This window comes from Pundamilia nyererei, unplaced genomic scaffold (assembly GCF_000239375.1).
Source record: "Pundamilia nyererei isolate P.nyererei 1_Seehausen unplaced genomic scaffold, PunNye1.0 scaffold00060, whole genome shotgun sequence".
NCBI lineage: Eukaryota > Metazoa > Chordata > Actinopteri > Cichliformes > Cichlidae > Pundamilia > Pundamilia nyererei.
The window spans coordinates 1117888-1132623 of record NW_005187461.1 but is presented as its reverse complement, the minus strand read 5'-3'; the positions used below and the strand labels follow the sequence as shown (position 1 = coordinate 1132623).

At 43.3% G+C, this 14736-nt stretch overlaps 1 protein-coding gene across 1 annotated transcript in view; it reads right to left on the bottom strand.

Annotated features, from left to right (window-relative positions):
* The window catches only part of kcng4a (potassium voltage-gated channel, subfamily G, member 4a), a 20333-nt gene extending 19433 nt beyond the window's left edge, over nt 1-900 (bottom strand). Inside the window, exons 1-2 of the mRNA XM_005734757.2 lie at nt 775-900; nt 29-670 (exon numbers count right to left, since the gene is read on the bottom strand). Coding sequence (XP_005734814.1) covers nt 29-670; nt 775-882 — 750 coding nt within the window. The 5' untranslated portion in view covers nt 883-900. The remainder of the gene's footprint in view (nt 1-28; nt 671-774) is intronic.
* Nucleotides 901-14736: the final 13836 nt, after the last annotated feature.

The following is a 14736-nucleotide window of genomic DNA, read 5'->3' as shown; positions in this document are numbered from 1 at the left end:
GTCACAATCAGCACTGTTGGCCACTCACCCTGTCCTCTTCCTCTCTGAGGTCTGGCATCGTGCTGATACATAAACTGACAACAGTCACGGCAACCATGATCACCGACAGGCAGGCAAAGATCTTCCCAGGTAAGCCTGACTGTGGGTTTTCTACCATATCTCTTAGCCAGTTCATCACTTTTGTGTATTGTGTTTCCTCCACTGTCTCCCGCTGCATGGCGTTTTTCTGCCTGCGCTCCTGCCGACGCCTCTCTTTCTCGTGCACTTCCTCGATGCGTGTGTACATCTTCCTCTTGCAGCAGCGCTCCATGTACGCCATCTCCACGCCCCAGTAGGTCAGCTCATCGTGCAGGGAGAGGATGCACATCTCTCGTAGCAGTCGGAGTTTCCCTGCAGCCAAGAAGTTGAGGATAACCCTAAAGGCGGATGGTGAGCGGTCGAAGAAGAACTCCTTGCGGGCTTCATCGTAGTCGTCACAGATGCTGGCGATGTCCTCAGGTGACCTGCAGCCACAGAGGCGGCCAAGTCGTGTGAGGGGAAATTGCTCCAGTGTGCTCCAGGGGAAGGTGTAGCGGTTTCCCCCGACATTGATCACTGCCAAGGAAGCATGGTCGATGGACAAGAGGTCCTCTGGCCGACGGATGAACTGAGCTCTTTGGTAGTACACACCCTATAGCACGAAGAATGAAACGGTGATCATTATTATACGATTTGAGAACTTGTTTAATATGAAACTTCCCTAACCGTTAAATTTACCAGCAATGGTGTTCATACCTTGATAGTCTCAGTCTCTGGGATCTCAGTGAATATGTGGTCGAGACTGCTGTCATCACTGACGGACAGATTGCTGAAGTCATGGTTGGCATTGCTGATGATGGGCATGGCAGCATTCACAGAGCACTGTGCTTCGATTGGAGAGTGGACAGCTCAGACCAGATAGCAAATACAGAGAGAGTCTGCAGACAGTGCCCTCTGAAAAACTTTTCAGTCTCAATAAACATCAGTTTTTCTGATTTACAGATCTGAAAAAGTTTCCCTGCTACCGTAGGAAAACAGAAGAAAGAAAAGGTGCAGTGCTGTTTTTCTTTTTTTGGTCCCCCAACCAACAGAGCGTCATGAGGTAAGAGGTCCGCAGCAGACTGAGTCTGTGTACCAGACTTCAACATCAAATCAGAGGGTAATCCTGTTCTGAAGCCAGTCTAGCAAAGGCAAGCCTGAATAAGAGGACTGATCACTGGCTGATAGCTGCAGAGAATGAGCTGCATGAGGTAAGGAGCCACATTTGCAGTGCTGGGGTGTTTGGGGAACTGAGGAAGATCCTCTGTGTCACCACAACAGGATTAGGGAGGGTCTAAACCCGTGGTGGCATCATGCAGGCAACTGAAAGAGAGACAGAGAGAGAGAACTGTTAGAACGAAGCAAGGATGGACTGAGATTAAGGCATATACGACAACACAGAGTAAGAATAGGAAAGACTGAGAACAGACCCAAGACTGAGAACCCTAAAGGAGACTGCAGTGCTAGAAGCTCCTCCCTCCTCTTTCACTTCTTTTCAATGAGAAAGAAGACAGTCACATTTGCTGTACTGCTATAAATGGCCCGTTGCTGAATGCATAGGCGAGGAATTTTTTGCTCATGTTCACATTGAGAGAAAAATGATCTGTTAAAAATGAAAGACTAACAGAAGAAAAGAACATTCAGGTTCATGGTATGATTCACACTCAGAGTACGTTACTGGCCGTGTGCTTCAGTGTCTGTTGCACAGCGCAAGGTCCAAAATGTTTGCCGTTGGCAAAACAACTTCCCTGAAACTTACTGGCACTGTTAGCTGTTAAAGTTGCCCAGAATGGTGAGTTGTGTCAGAGCTTTAAAGAGTTATAGTTAATACTCTGATTTCAATGTGAGCCCTCTTATTGTGTTATTTGACATTTAATTGAATTCAACAAACACTCAGACAATCCTCTGTAGTTTGTTTTTGTATCCTGTTACTAACAATACAGCTGCCTTATATTTGGCTGTCCTCCACTTTTCTCTTGGCAGCTTTTGGTGTGAATAAAATGCTACAGTGACATTTCTTCAAATGTCCCAACAGTTTAGATAATCCTAATTTAAATTTCACAGTTTTCTACCCAGGACCACCAACACTAACACTGCAGTATTGTCATTGTTCTGCTTAGTATTCATGTAAAGTACATACAGGCTTATTGAATGTGTGAATGACACTTGGACGAACTGGATCGTACCCAAGTGCTTCGGTGCTTCTGATGCAGGAGGATAAGATCCTGTTATTGAGGAACCAATAAATCAGTTCTGTCAAGGTGCTGGTATTTCATTTCCACCGCACAGGAAGAGGAGAGAATGATAAACTGTAGTTAACTGATCTGTAGTCCTAATGGATGTTCCCTCTTTTTTCCTACTGTAAAGTTAATTGAAGGAAGCGTTTACACTGTTACTATCAGCTACTTTTGGTGCAACAATAGACACAAATCCAATAGGTTAGATGGTCAGTCAGTTAAAATGAAATTCCTATTGTTGTGCATTTTCTTTAGAATTCAGTAAGCGGAGTTTTATTGAACATTGTGACATTTAGGAATCCTCCAATTAACTTATGAAACCGACTAAAAGTTAAAGTTGTATTAAAATGAGAATACGTACAATTCTGTTTTGTTTTTTAGATTCTTGACTCTGGGAGTTTTCTATTAAGTGGCTGTGCTGCATGCAGCATTCATTCAGGGAGCTTATGTTATATTCATAGTCAGTCAACAGTGACTGCGTTTGTCAGGAGCTGCTGGAGAGGCAGGGATGCTTTATGTTCAGCAGGAAAATCTCTCTCTGTCTCTCTCTCCCCAACTTGCAAAAGCACACACTGGGAAACATTTTTACGCCCTTATCTCGAATAGATCTCTAATTAAACTCGGTTAAATCTGTCGCGTAATTACGATCATATAACCAACTCTCGTTTGGAGGATTTTTGCAGAAAAGAAAATAATAATAATAATAATAATAATAATAATAATAATAATAATAATACGACCCCGAAAGTCAAATGTGGTTTGAAGGACATTTTAAAGACCGTAATCTTACAATTGATTCGAAACAACTTCATATTTTGGATACACTTAGTTCCAAATAAAACTCTCAAACACAAAGTGTGATCATTTGTCCTCCTCTGTGTTACAGTGTTGGCGAGATAAAAAGAGACTTGTATTTCATTACAACTTCAGACAAATGTAAAAACTACAAACAAAACCCCTGCAGACGTCGATACAACTTATGAGCACACCTTACCGTCCTCAGCCCCGCGCTCATTTCAGACGGCCGGATCGATTTTGAGTAAAATCCCTCAATGTCGCCTCTCAATTCCTCCGATCATTCAGCGCCACGTCAGGGAGTCAGCGGTCATCACCAGCCACCACATGTCACAATAACAGGGACGCCTTTCCGGCGTCATCCACTCCGATGGAAGGCGCGCAGACAGTCTGAACATACCGTTGATGGGAAGCGAGTAAAGGTTTGGAGCACTGAAAGTGTCCCGTTACAGCTCACGGAGCGGTGCTGCAGGAGGAGGAGGAGGAGGAGGAAGAGCACGGGAGGAGGGAGTCGGCGCTGTGGTGCGCAACAGAGAAGACCGTGGATAGCTTACCCAAGTTCAAGTGTGCGTAAAGGTGACAGCAGGTACACAAGTGACCGGGAAAAGGCGACTGTGTGCAAGTTCCAGAATACACAAAGGGGGCATTTCAGCAGAAATGCGGGCATCGGGTGGCTTTTGTTGTCCGCTACCTTTTACACAGTGTGTAATTCAAGGACACTGAGGAGATGCTATCCTCCATGTTTCCTACCCTGACCGCTTCACGCGCAACAGGGGGCGCGGTTCGCCCCGGAATTACCTTCACCAACACATCTGAACTCGAGCTCCAATTCAGACTCAAATTTTGCAGTCAGCTTGTGTTTTATGTGTAAATAAGACCAAACTAGTGGCTTTAAAGAAAACACAGCAAGACAGAATATTTCACGTTACCTGATTTATCAAAAAACACAAACATCTCTGTGCTGTTCTGATGAGGTGAGCCTGTTTGCGCTGCAAATTGGACGGTCGACGAAGAAGGTGCTGTCAGAGTGAAATTGATTTTTAATAAATATTTTACTTGAACTAATCTTATAATTCAATAACTGATGGTCTTATTGCTTCCTATAGTTTACTGCTGTTTACTACTGGAAGATATGGGTTATGTAAAAAAGAAGAGTCATTGTAGGTTGAACCAGATGTTTGAATTACTATTTAAAGCCACACATAAAAGAGAAAAACTCGCCGGTGGGAAGGACAGTAATAAAGCTTAGTAACACTGAACAGCTGGACAAACTTTGGACTGCGTCACAAGTACATAAATAGATGTGAGAGTTTAAAACTGCCTTTGAAAAGTGTAACTGTTCCAACAAAACTCATGCAGTATAATTCAGACAAGGTGAGAGTTCAGAGAATAAAATATCATCAGGCTTGTTTGCATCTCCAGCCTCAAACTTTGTCCTTGAGAAGCAGCTCATTGGGTTGTGTGTGCCTGAGGGAGCTGCTAAAACAAGCAAACACTTTGGCCAGTCCTTTATGCCATCTAACAGAGCAGACAACACATTAGTGAGGCAAGAGATGGAAACTGATGAGGTAGGCAGGTGGTGCTCTGTGTGTGTGAGAGAGACATTCAGCTTATTTAATCCCTCCATCACTACTCATTAACCTACAGCACAGGAGGGCTGGTTAGTGTATGCAACATGACACTGATCACACATGCTGGGCTAATAGTTCTGTGTTTTCTGTTTTGGTTGTTTTTATTCCTGCACAGCTGAACAGATTAGACACCGCACTGTGACTGTAATGCAATATAACCTTTTAATGCTGTGTGTCACTTTCTTTTGCTTTATCACACACGTGAAGACAGAGAGAGAGAATCACTCGCACACCCACATGGACACATGGAGGGTTTTCAGTCTCAATTTTAGCACAGGTGGTAGACAGGGGACACCCAAGCCTCTAACATTAAACCAGCTAACATCTTTATCTGCTGCACTACCCCCTTGTATCAACTCATTCTTCCCTCAGGTCACTGTTATTTTTTTAATCTCTCACACACACACACCTGCAGCTGTCCACCATCCGTCTCACAAACGCCGCAGTGCTAACGCAGACATGCACACATGCATGAGAAAACACAATGAATACCACAGCCCTGCTGGTACTAATAGCAAGCTTCAGTCTGGCGGATTAAGACTTTAATCCCTCACAGGCAAGCAGGGTTGAGATGAGATCGCTGCAGCCAGCATCCAGGGGTCTGATCAGCAACGGCATGAGGTGCGTGCAGGAGAGAAGCAATGAGTCACTGGGCTATTTCAAAAATAAATAAATAAATGTTTGAACAGATGCTTTCACACTGATGGCTACCTGGAGGTCCCACACGATGGAGTTGTCAAACTTTTCCACCCTAAAAGCTGTCTCTGTTCTCTGTCTCTGCTCTGATTTTACAGTCTTTCTTCTCTTTCTTCTCTCGGTGATTCTCCAACCAACTTCCCCCGCTGATATTTGTTTGATCTCAGTTCTACCGAGTTTTGATCAGGTTAATTGAAGGTGGGAAAAGACAGAATGCCTCTATGCACACAGGATAAAGACCAGTGAGGGGGGGCTAAGAGAACTGAGTAAAAATAGTCTCAAAATGATTAAATAAAGGAGAAGCATGAAGGAAGCCATTTGGTGGAGATGTCATCTGAATTTCAGGAGCGGGACCACTCCTCCTCCACGCCCCCTCTGGCCTCAGCCTATAAATCGCAACCTCGCGTTACGATTTGGCGGCAGCGTATTCTGTCAGTACATTATTCAGTTCGCTTCTCAGGCAGCTGCTCGCCTTCGGCAATTTAACCAAGACACCTTCCGGGGCAGTCCCGATCAGGAAATCTGCTGTCTTCTCTCTCCTGCAAGTTGTGTGGCGCCCCGTCACGTCCCACTTCCACCTGCATAGTCTCAGCCCAAAACGATTCAGCCCTCGTGCCGTCCCTCTGTTCTCTCCCGCTTGACCCCAGCTCCCGTACCAGAACCTCTAAGCCCACAATCTCCACCCCAGCATGCCTTCGCCTCACGGTTCAGACAGGCGGGGCAGGCCCATCACGCACCTCGGAGGCCGCACCATTTGCCACGACTTCTACGAGTCCAGCTGTTCCTTGCCTCAATGCCGCTATATTCACTGCTGCTCCTTTTGTGGCGGCGGCCATTCCCGCCCCGAATGCCCCCTCAACCCCACCAGCCTCCACCCCATCCACATTCCGGCACTAGAAGTTGCCTCATTTAAAAAATAAATAAATAGGTGCTTCACCCCCTTGATGGCTCCCAGTCATACCCCCTCCCACGTCACCACCAGCTCACGGATTATCCTCTCCGAGGTCAGTCTTCTCCGAACTCAGCGTCCCTTCGTCGGAAGAGAAACCGCGGGACCTTTAACATCCCCGGAGTTCCTCGGGATAACCCTCGACACTGAATGTTTCCAGGCTGTCCTGCCCATCGAAAAGCTCAATCGCATCACCCTTCTCCTCCAAAACTTCCTCCTCGCTCTCTCTTGCTTCAAACAACGGCTGCTCTCCCCGTTGGGACGCTTAAACTTATCCCTCACTTGCTTTCACCCGCTACATCCAAACCGCCACTCCTCGACTCCGCCATGCTGCATAGCTCTCCCAGGGCCGAATCGCGTCTCTGGCAACTTCTGCTCGCTAACTGGAACGGCATCGCCTTCTTCTCCAACAATCAGCTGCCCCACCCCGACGACGTCCTGCTCTTCACAGATGCCGCCCCTTCTGCCGGCTTTGGGGGCTACTACGGCCGAAGACATTCAGAGCCTTGGCGCCCTACGCAGAGGCAGCCCTCCATTTTCAGCCACGTCTTTCGAGATCTAAACCCCAGCATCGCAGAACTCATCAGCATCTCCCAGAGAGCGATTATAAAATAGCCTTGCAGCAAGCACATTGTTCTCCTATTGGACCGCTCGGAACACGTTCTATTCATCGCATCACAACTTCAACCTGCCCTTTCCGTCACTTGACATCGCAACAGTTGCAACTTCTGCCTCCCGCAAAGGAATCCCTGACCACTTAATCGAGCTCCTGGGCTGATGGTCATCACAAGCCTACCTGGTATACATTCACAACATTCTCCAAAACCTCCGTTATGCCCAGCCTTTGCTCCTGCAGGGGATGCTGTCTTTGGGGGTTCTGCCCGGCCTGAGAGCCGTTTCCAGTCCCCTTCAAGGCCTTCCCCAAACCACACTTCCTCATCCCTCGTTGCTCATCGTTGCCAAGGGAGTGGTCCCTGCTAGTGAAATTCAGAAAACAGAGGTAAAGCGCTGACAATGCAAAATATGTTTGCAAGAGGGCAAGGAAAGGACCGGCTGATGAAACCTATGGCTGATGTAGGTAGACAGCATTTACATAAGGTCCATTTCAATTAGTGTCTCTAACATCTGAGTTTGTATGATACAAAGATAATCTTGTTGGTTTCTTTTCCTATGAATTAAACATATACGCAGCGTTTGATCCACCATGTTTTGCCTGAAACTGTCACTGTGGACCAAAAATATAAGAGCAAAAACAAATCCTTTGGTTTGCACTTGTCTTGTACACTCTCAGGCAAAAAGAAAAAGAAACCACAACAAAGAAAAAATAACAAGCAGGCTCGTGTATATTTGAAGATGTAGACATGAGGAATCACAGCAACAGCAGAACACTCTTTAACAGCGTTTAGGCCCATTGACCTTATTAGCTCTGACATTGCACCACGCGTGGTTTGCAGCTTGTAAGACTATTGGTGTCCAACCCACAACAAGAAAACATGTGATTTTATTCTTATAGCCTTTTAACATTGTTGGTCTTTAATTGTAATATTTGAGAGCAGCAATAACATATTTATTTCACACAGTGTTTTATCAAAGAACCTCAACAACATGCATGTTTGTTCGTGTAATTCTTGTTTATATATTAAACACGCACACAGACACACACACACAGTGGGTGGAGAAGAGCTGTGTTTCATAGAGTCAGAGTGCTCGAAAGAAAAAAACATGACATTAGATGAAATCCCCGATTTCAGGGTCTGGTCATCGTTGTCTTTAGATTAGATTAAGCTGGACTCATCATTAATACTGTAATCATTACTAACTTCAGCCTCGTTAATAATAAGTGAAGGCGGATTCGCAGAATTCAAATGCATATTCCTAATGTAAAAATATTCAGACCTGCACACCCTCCAGTGGGCGAAATCACTCGAAATGAGCCAGCGTTGTGTTCGCTTCTCGGGATCATTTATATTTAAAACAGGTTCATAGCTTATCAACAAGGCTCCCTACTGACTTCCAAATCCTATTCAGCATAAAAGAAAATCCTATACAGCGGACCGCGTGGTAGGCAAAGCTCACCGCTGTCTCTGTTTTCGCCGTGTGTCCATCCCTGACATTAATTTAAATTTCTTCTTTTCATCCCACTTCAATCACATCCAGTTAAAGATTCCAGTTTGGTCTGTCTTCTTCAGGATCCAGCCCACATCACTAATTTACTTTTAAGTAATTAAAGTCAGCATTGGAGGAATATTAAGGTAGGTCAAGTAGTTAATATTCAGGTTAACCGCAGGGCCCTCTGAGGGGCTTATTTCAATTACAATCACTAAGCAGTTGAAAGTTGAAAGGGCACTTTGTTACTCTGCCAACTTTTGAATGAATTTTGGTAGTAGTAGTCTTTGCATAATCAGCACTGACAACATACCCTCGCCAAGGTGAGAGCCTGAGGATTTAAAATAAGCAACCCATCGGAAACCTCCACCCTCATCTTTTCTTCCCTTCTTTTCACAGGGAAGCTATCTTTAAAAAGACTGCTCCAAAACTATCAAGCAACCACTGGAAAAACACTCAACACTCAATTTGTGTCTCAGCTGCTGGCTGAAAGCTTTGCTTCTGCATATTGTAAGAGCCCAGAGATGCAAGAAGCTGCCATCACCCAAAAGAGGAGATGTAAAAATGCAGAGATGTTGCTGTTCTTGGCCCAGAGAGATGAATGATCTCATTCTGGAGCGATTTCTCAGCTAAAAAAGGCAAAGCTTTGAAATTACTTTTGACCTGTTCCTCAATCTTGGCTCATATATTCCCACTGCTACATTCCAGATTTTAGAGATGATAACAAATCAAGTAAAAGCACTCGGGGAGTCTAGTTTTTATGTCCTTAATGACGGTGTAACCTGCAAAATAAATAATTGCCACATAAAGTTTGCAAGAGTTATCTGAGAGAAGTTACTGAGGTGTAGCCTGTTTCATCAGAGCTTTGGTCAGAGGTCGCCAGCGGTGATTTTCCACCCCCATGAGTTCATCCCTGAAGTTTCCTTTCTAAAAGGTAACCAACGAAACAGTATCTGGATGGTTGGAAACACAGCGACTCTCATTACACTCTCAAGCTTTTACGTGGGTATTCTTCCCTCTTATATCTTGTTACAGGAAACACAATACACAGTAACCTGGGATCAAAACAGAGCTCTTAATACAGTGATAGCATCTCTGGCAAGAAGAAGAAGAACCTAATCTAGCCAGGTTATTACCTGGCTAATTAATTATGTTAATTAAATAGATACTGATTCTTTGAGAGATGGAGTTAGTTGGTTTCACAACTCATGTCGTGCCTTTAACATTCCCACACATTAGATTCTTTCTGTGTTCATCAGTATTATGAAGTTGCTACTTGAGGAGTATGAAGCAGCAAGAAAGCTTCTCAATGTACGCATGCACACACACACACACAAAAATAGTAGAAAACATGGGCTTCTTGCTAGTTTCTTGCTTCATTTCTGAGGTCAGCGCAACTCTTGAATGGATTTTCAAACTCTGGCAGTGGTGCACGGATTCACACATCCCTGAAAATAAATCCACACATGGCTGCAGGGATCGGATGCTCGTGCAAAACTTACTTTTCATGTTTCTTGTTTCTTGCTTCAGCCTGTAACACCATTACATATTACATATTCTGAGGACATCATACCCGACAGCGTGGGCATAATTGTCATGCACCAATCTGCATATCTCTGACGTCATTATGCAGCTACTATTTACATTCATGATTTAATAAAGTGGAAGAAAAAATATGGATGTCAAATGAATTCATATCAAGCTGAACTATACAGAATAGACTCAATAAACATAAAACTGTGCAAAAGTCTTGAGCCACCCCTTCTCTCTGTCAGGGAGTCAGACTTTAGTGGTCATGAGCAAAAGTTCTCACAGTTTTCTGAAGGTCTTCCATTGTTTTCATTTAGACACCTAAAGGCAGCTAACTCAGGGAACAAACCAGTGTTGTGTCTACAAAAAGCAGACAACTTTTTAAACAACTACAGGAAATAAAGTGTTCATTTTAAAATATTGTATGTAAATAATTTTGTTTGACATTGTGACTCAAGCACCATGAACAGAGAGTCTAGTTAAACAACCTGAAGAAGAGGTTTCTTTGACAAACAGCTGCTGTCATGGTTCTGGGTCCTTTTGATGCAGCATTTTCAGTCTCTGGTGCTTTGGTGACATTTTTTATTATGTTTATTCACTCGCTGGGCCCACGCTCTCATTTTAGGTTTGGTTAGGTTTTTAGTGGTAAAGGTGAAGGGCTTGGTCATGCATTGAGCTGCCTCGAAGGGGACTGGTGGCGGCTCCCGGGCCTGGCAGATCCTCGTGTACGAAATAGAAGTGAAGAAGTTAAAGAACTGAAAAGGGGAGGGAGAGTGGGGCACGTGAATGCGAATGAACGGCTTGTAGAACTGCGGGAACATGTATAGATGAGAACTGGAAGGAGTGCGTTTGGAGGCGTGGCCCCGCTCCTGAAACTGCGATAAACATACAATTCTTGGTTACAATCCTGTTACATTTAGTTTCCAATTAAATCATCTCCAATTATTTAAGGCTCATGTAGTTAGTCCTGAGTTTCTTCCATGTTAGTTTCTTATACATTTAGGTTCCCGTTGTGTCTTTGTCCTCTGTGTCCCCTCCGTGTGTCTGAGTTTGTGTGGGTCTTTGTGTCTTGTTTCCCTTCCATGTGTTCATTCCCATGTTTCCCCAGCCCGTCATGTCTACCTCATGCGCTCCCTTTTTTCCTTCTTTTTCTTGTTCTGTTGTATGTTCCTGTGCCATGTTGGGAGTTTGTGTCTTTATGTTCCTGTTTTATTTTGACAGTCTTGTGGTTCATGTTCAGTGTGCTTAGTTTTTCTTCCTCTGTCTCGTTTCGTTCATTTGTCTCAGCTGTGTTTCCCATGTGTTTCCTGTTCCCTCGTCATTGTATTGTGTATTTAAGCCTGTTTCCCTCAGTGTCGCGTTCCCTCTCATTCCTGCTGTGTATTTGTGGGACTCATGTAATGGGTGGGCACAGATGGAAGTATTGTAATAGATATTGCCCCCCCTCCATAATCTCATGCATTCTTATCATTGTTATGTTATGCGTTCAGTTCTGTATTACTATTTCTGACACATACTGTGATAACTGGCAATATAGCTAGGATACTCTGATCAATGATGATTCCCACGGGTGGTGCTCACGCAGGCACTGAAACGGGCAGCCTTGGGGTCCTGTGTGTTCTACTGCACAGATAGCCTGCAGAGCGCAGCTACGCTGAACTGAAGTGCTTGTGTTTTGTATTTGCAGTTGCAAATGAGCAAGTAAAGAGAACGATTCTGAACTCATGCACGCCTGGAAGTGTCATTTGTCCAAGTGTGCAACATATTGTTAAGAAATATATATATATATTTTAATGCTTATTTTCTGATTATATTGTTTTATGTATTTTAATATACATAAAGAGGCCTGTCGAGAGGCCTTTAAAAACTGAGCTCAGAGGAGACAAGACTAGGTTAAGGGTGACAGGTTGCCCTGGCAACAGACCTCAGAAAGGGGAAGTTATTCCAAGCTGTACAGGAAGCTAAACAGAAAAAGAGGAAGCTACTGACATATAAGAAGCTGTTTGTATCGAAACTGAAACTGTGTGTGACGTCTGAAGTACAGAAATAACACCTATATGAGACTCATGTTGAGCTTCTAATGTTAGAGTTTCTGTAACAGGCTTTGGGCTGTGCAGGGCTCTCTCTTCCTGAAGATGATTGAATAAAAGAATTATAAATGTTTTGACCACTCTGAGTCGGGTTTTCTCTGTTCTATCATGGGGTTCAAAGAATCAGGGTTAGTAGTTTCTCCCCGTGTGTTTGTTGTATGTTTAGGTTCCAGAATTCCAGTTTAGTTTAGTATCATTTTGAAACACCTGCACACCAGCAATAAAGCTGTATTTTTGAGTTTCAGTCGTGCCTGTGAGTCGGGCATACTGCACAGCCAGGATATGACATATGTGCAAACACCTGCTAAATCACATTTCTCTCTGGTTACCTATTAGCTTACTGGAGGTGTTGCTGCTGCTCTGTGAACAGGGTCTGCCTGAACACAACCCTAAAAGAGGCATGTCTAACTGACATAAAAAAAGGCCAGAAGTTTTCCTCGAGAAGGTCATCTGATGATTTATGCCACTGCCACTAGAGACGGCTCCAGATACAGGGGATTATTTTGCCCTTTTAAAGTGGAAAAAACTTGAAGTGAGCTCTTAATTTTGGTTCAGCAACACAGTACCACCACCATAAAATAGCAGGCTCAGGATACCGAGGGAGCATATGGAGAGGGCTGCTTACTGGTATTACGACAGCGACAGTAACTGATAACAGCGATTTAACAGGCTGATAAGCTTTGAAACAGGGGTTGGCTTTGAGGGAGGAAGGTAGTAGGTTCCAGCTTTTACAATATATACTTTTCTTTGCAAACTAGGAGGCACTTACAAGTTGAAAAATCTAGCAAAGAATAGTTGCTTTTCTACTCAGTTCTTCTCCTTTGTAACAACAAAATCTTCAGTATATTGAAGAACTGTTCGTGCACCAGTGAAGATCATATTTTCTGTTTGCTTGGTTACAATCCTGTTACATTTAGTTTGGGCTTTGCATGTAAGAATACCCACATGACTCATGTAACTTTGTTATCAGAAACACAGTTAGGTGAAGAACATTTTAATACTAATGAGGTTCACTGGAAGTTCAGCAACGTGATTGGGTATAATGTGGCACTGCATTACAAACAAGCATGATTCTCTTGTGGAAATCACTTCACGGGCTCAGGGACACATTCAGGAGTCATGGTCTGTGTCACCATGCCATCCACAAATGCAGGTTAAAGCTCCGTCATGCAAAGAAGAAGAAGCCATTTGTGAAAACGATCCAGATGCCACTGTCTCTTCTGGGCCAAAGCTCATTTAAATTGGACTGAGGCAAAGTGGAAACTGTTCTGCGGTCAGATAAATCACAATCTGAAATTAGTTTTGGAAAGCCTGGATCCACGTCCTCTGGATTAAAGAGGAGAGAGATCATCTGTTTAGTTATCAGGTCTCAGAAGCCTGTGTGTCTGATGGTGTGGAGGTGCCTACAGAACTGGCAGTTTGTACATCTGGAAATACTGGAAGGTATACGCAGGTTTTAGAGCAACACATACATCACCTGCTGGTATTATACAGTCCATGTACTGCTAATACTACAATTCCCAGAATGCTCTGTTGGTGTTTTGGCTGCAAATACAATTTTTATTTAAGAAATGAATTCCACTGATGTGTTTTTTAATTGGAATTTCGATTTTGCATGTGTGCAATATTAAGTTATATATACGTTTATATAAGTTATATATATTGTTTAGTATTAAGCTTTGCTTGTTCCATACTCAGTTTTTCAGCAAAACTTGTTTGAGTCCATAAGAAAAGATTCCTTGTTATATTTGGAGGAAGATTTTTTTTCAATGAATATTAATGTTAGCCTGTGACTTGGATCCAGTTTTGAATTTTGGCCCACTGTGTGTTTGAGTTTGACACCCCTGTTTTAGAGCAACACATACATCAGGTCTTTTTGCATGGCTCAGCAACACCATGCTAATCGTCATACTGCACTGAAGAGGCTTGACTCTGATCCTGACCTTTCACCTGCTGAACAAAAATACAACAAACTGTTAAGCAGCTAGAATGTTGTATCAGACAAGAAAGTTCAAAATGACCTGTTTTTCTTAAAATGGCACATTTTCTTTGTTTAAATAAGTGATGTGTTTTCTATGTTGTATTATAAATAAAATACAGATTTATTTGCAATTCAATTTTATTCATACAGCGCCAAATAATAACAACAATCACCTCAAGGTGCTTTATATTTTAAGGTAGACCCTACAATAAAGCAAACAAAAAAGAGAGAAACCCAACAATCATATGAGCCCCTGAGCAGCACTTTGGCAACAGTGGGAAGGAAAAACTCCCTTTTAACAGGAAGAAACCTCCAGCAGATCCAGGCTCAGGGAGGGGCGGGGCCATCTGCTGTGATTGGTTGGGGTGAGAGAAGGAAGACAAATCATTGCACTCTGATTAATTCTGATTATAATAGGGTTATTATTTTATTGTACTTGATTTATTGTGTGCATTTGTGCTTTAATGGTTCAGGCAAAATTTTGGAGAAGCTTGGATCAGGCCTGTCGTGAGAGCTTGCAGACTCAATGTTATTACAGACTCAGAATAGTAACTAACACCTTAATTTATTATGCAGCTTTTAAAGTTAATAGTAAGGTGAAAAGTACATGTTCAACCATAACCTTTCAGCTTTTGATTATCATTAAAATCATATCACCAACCAT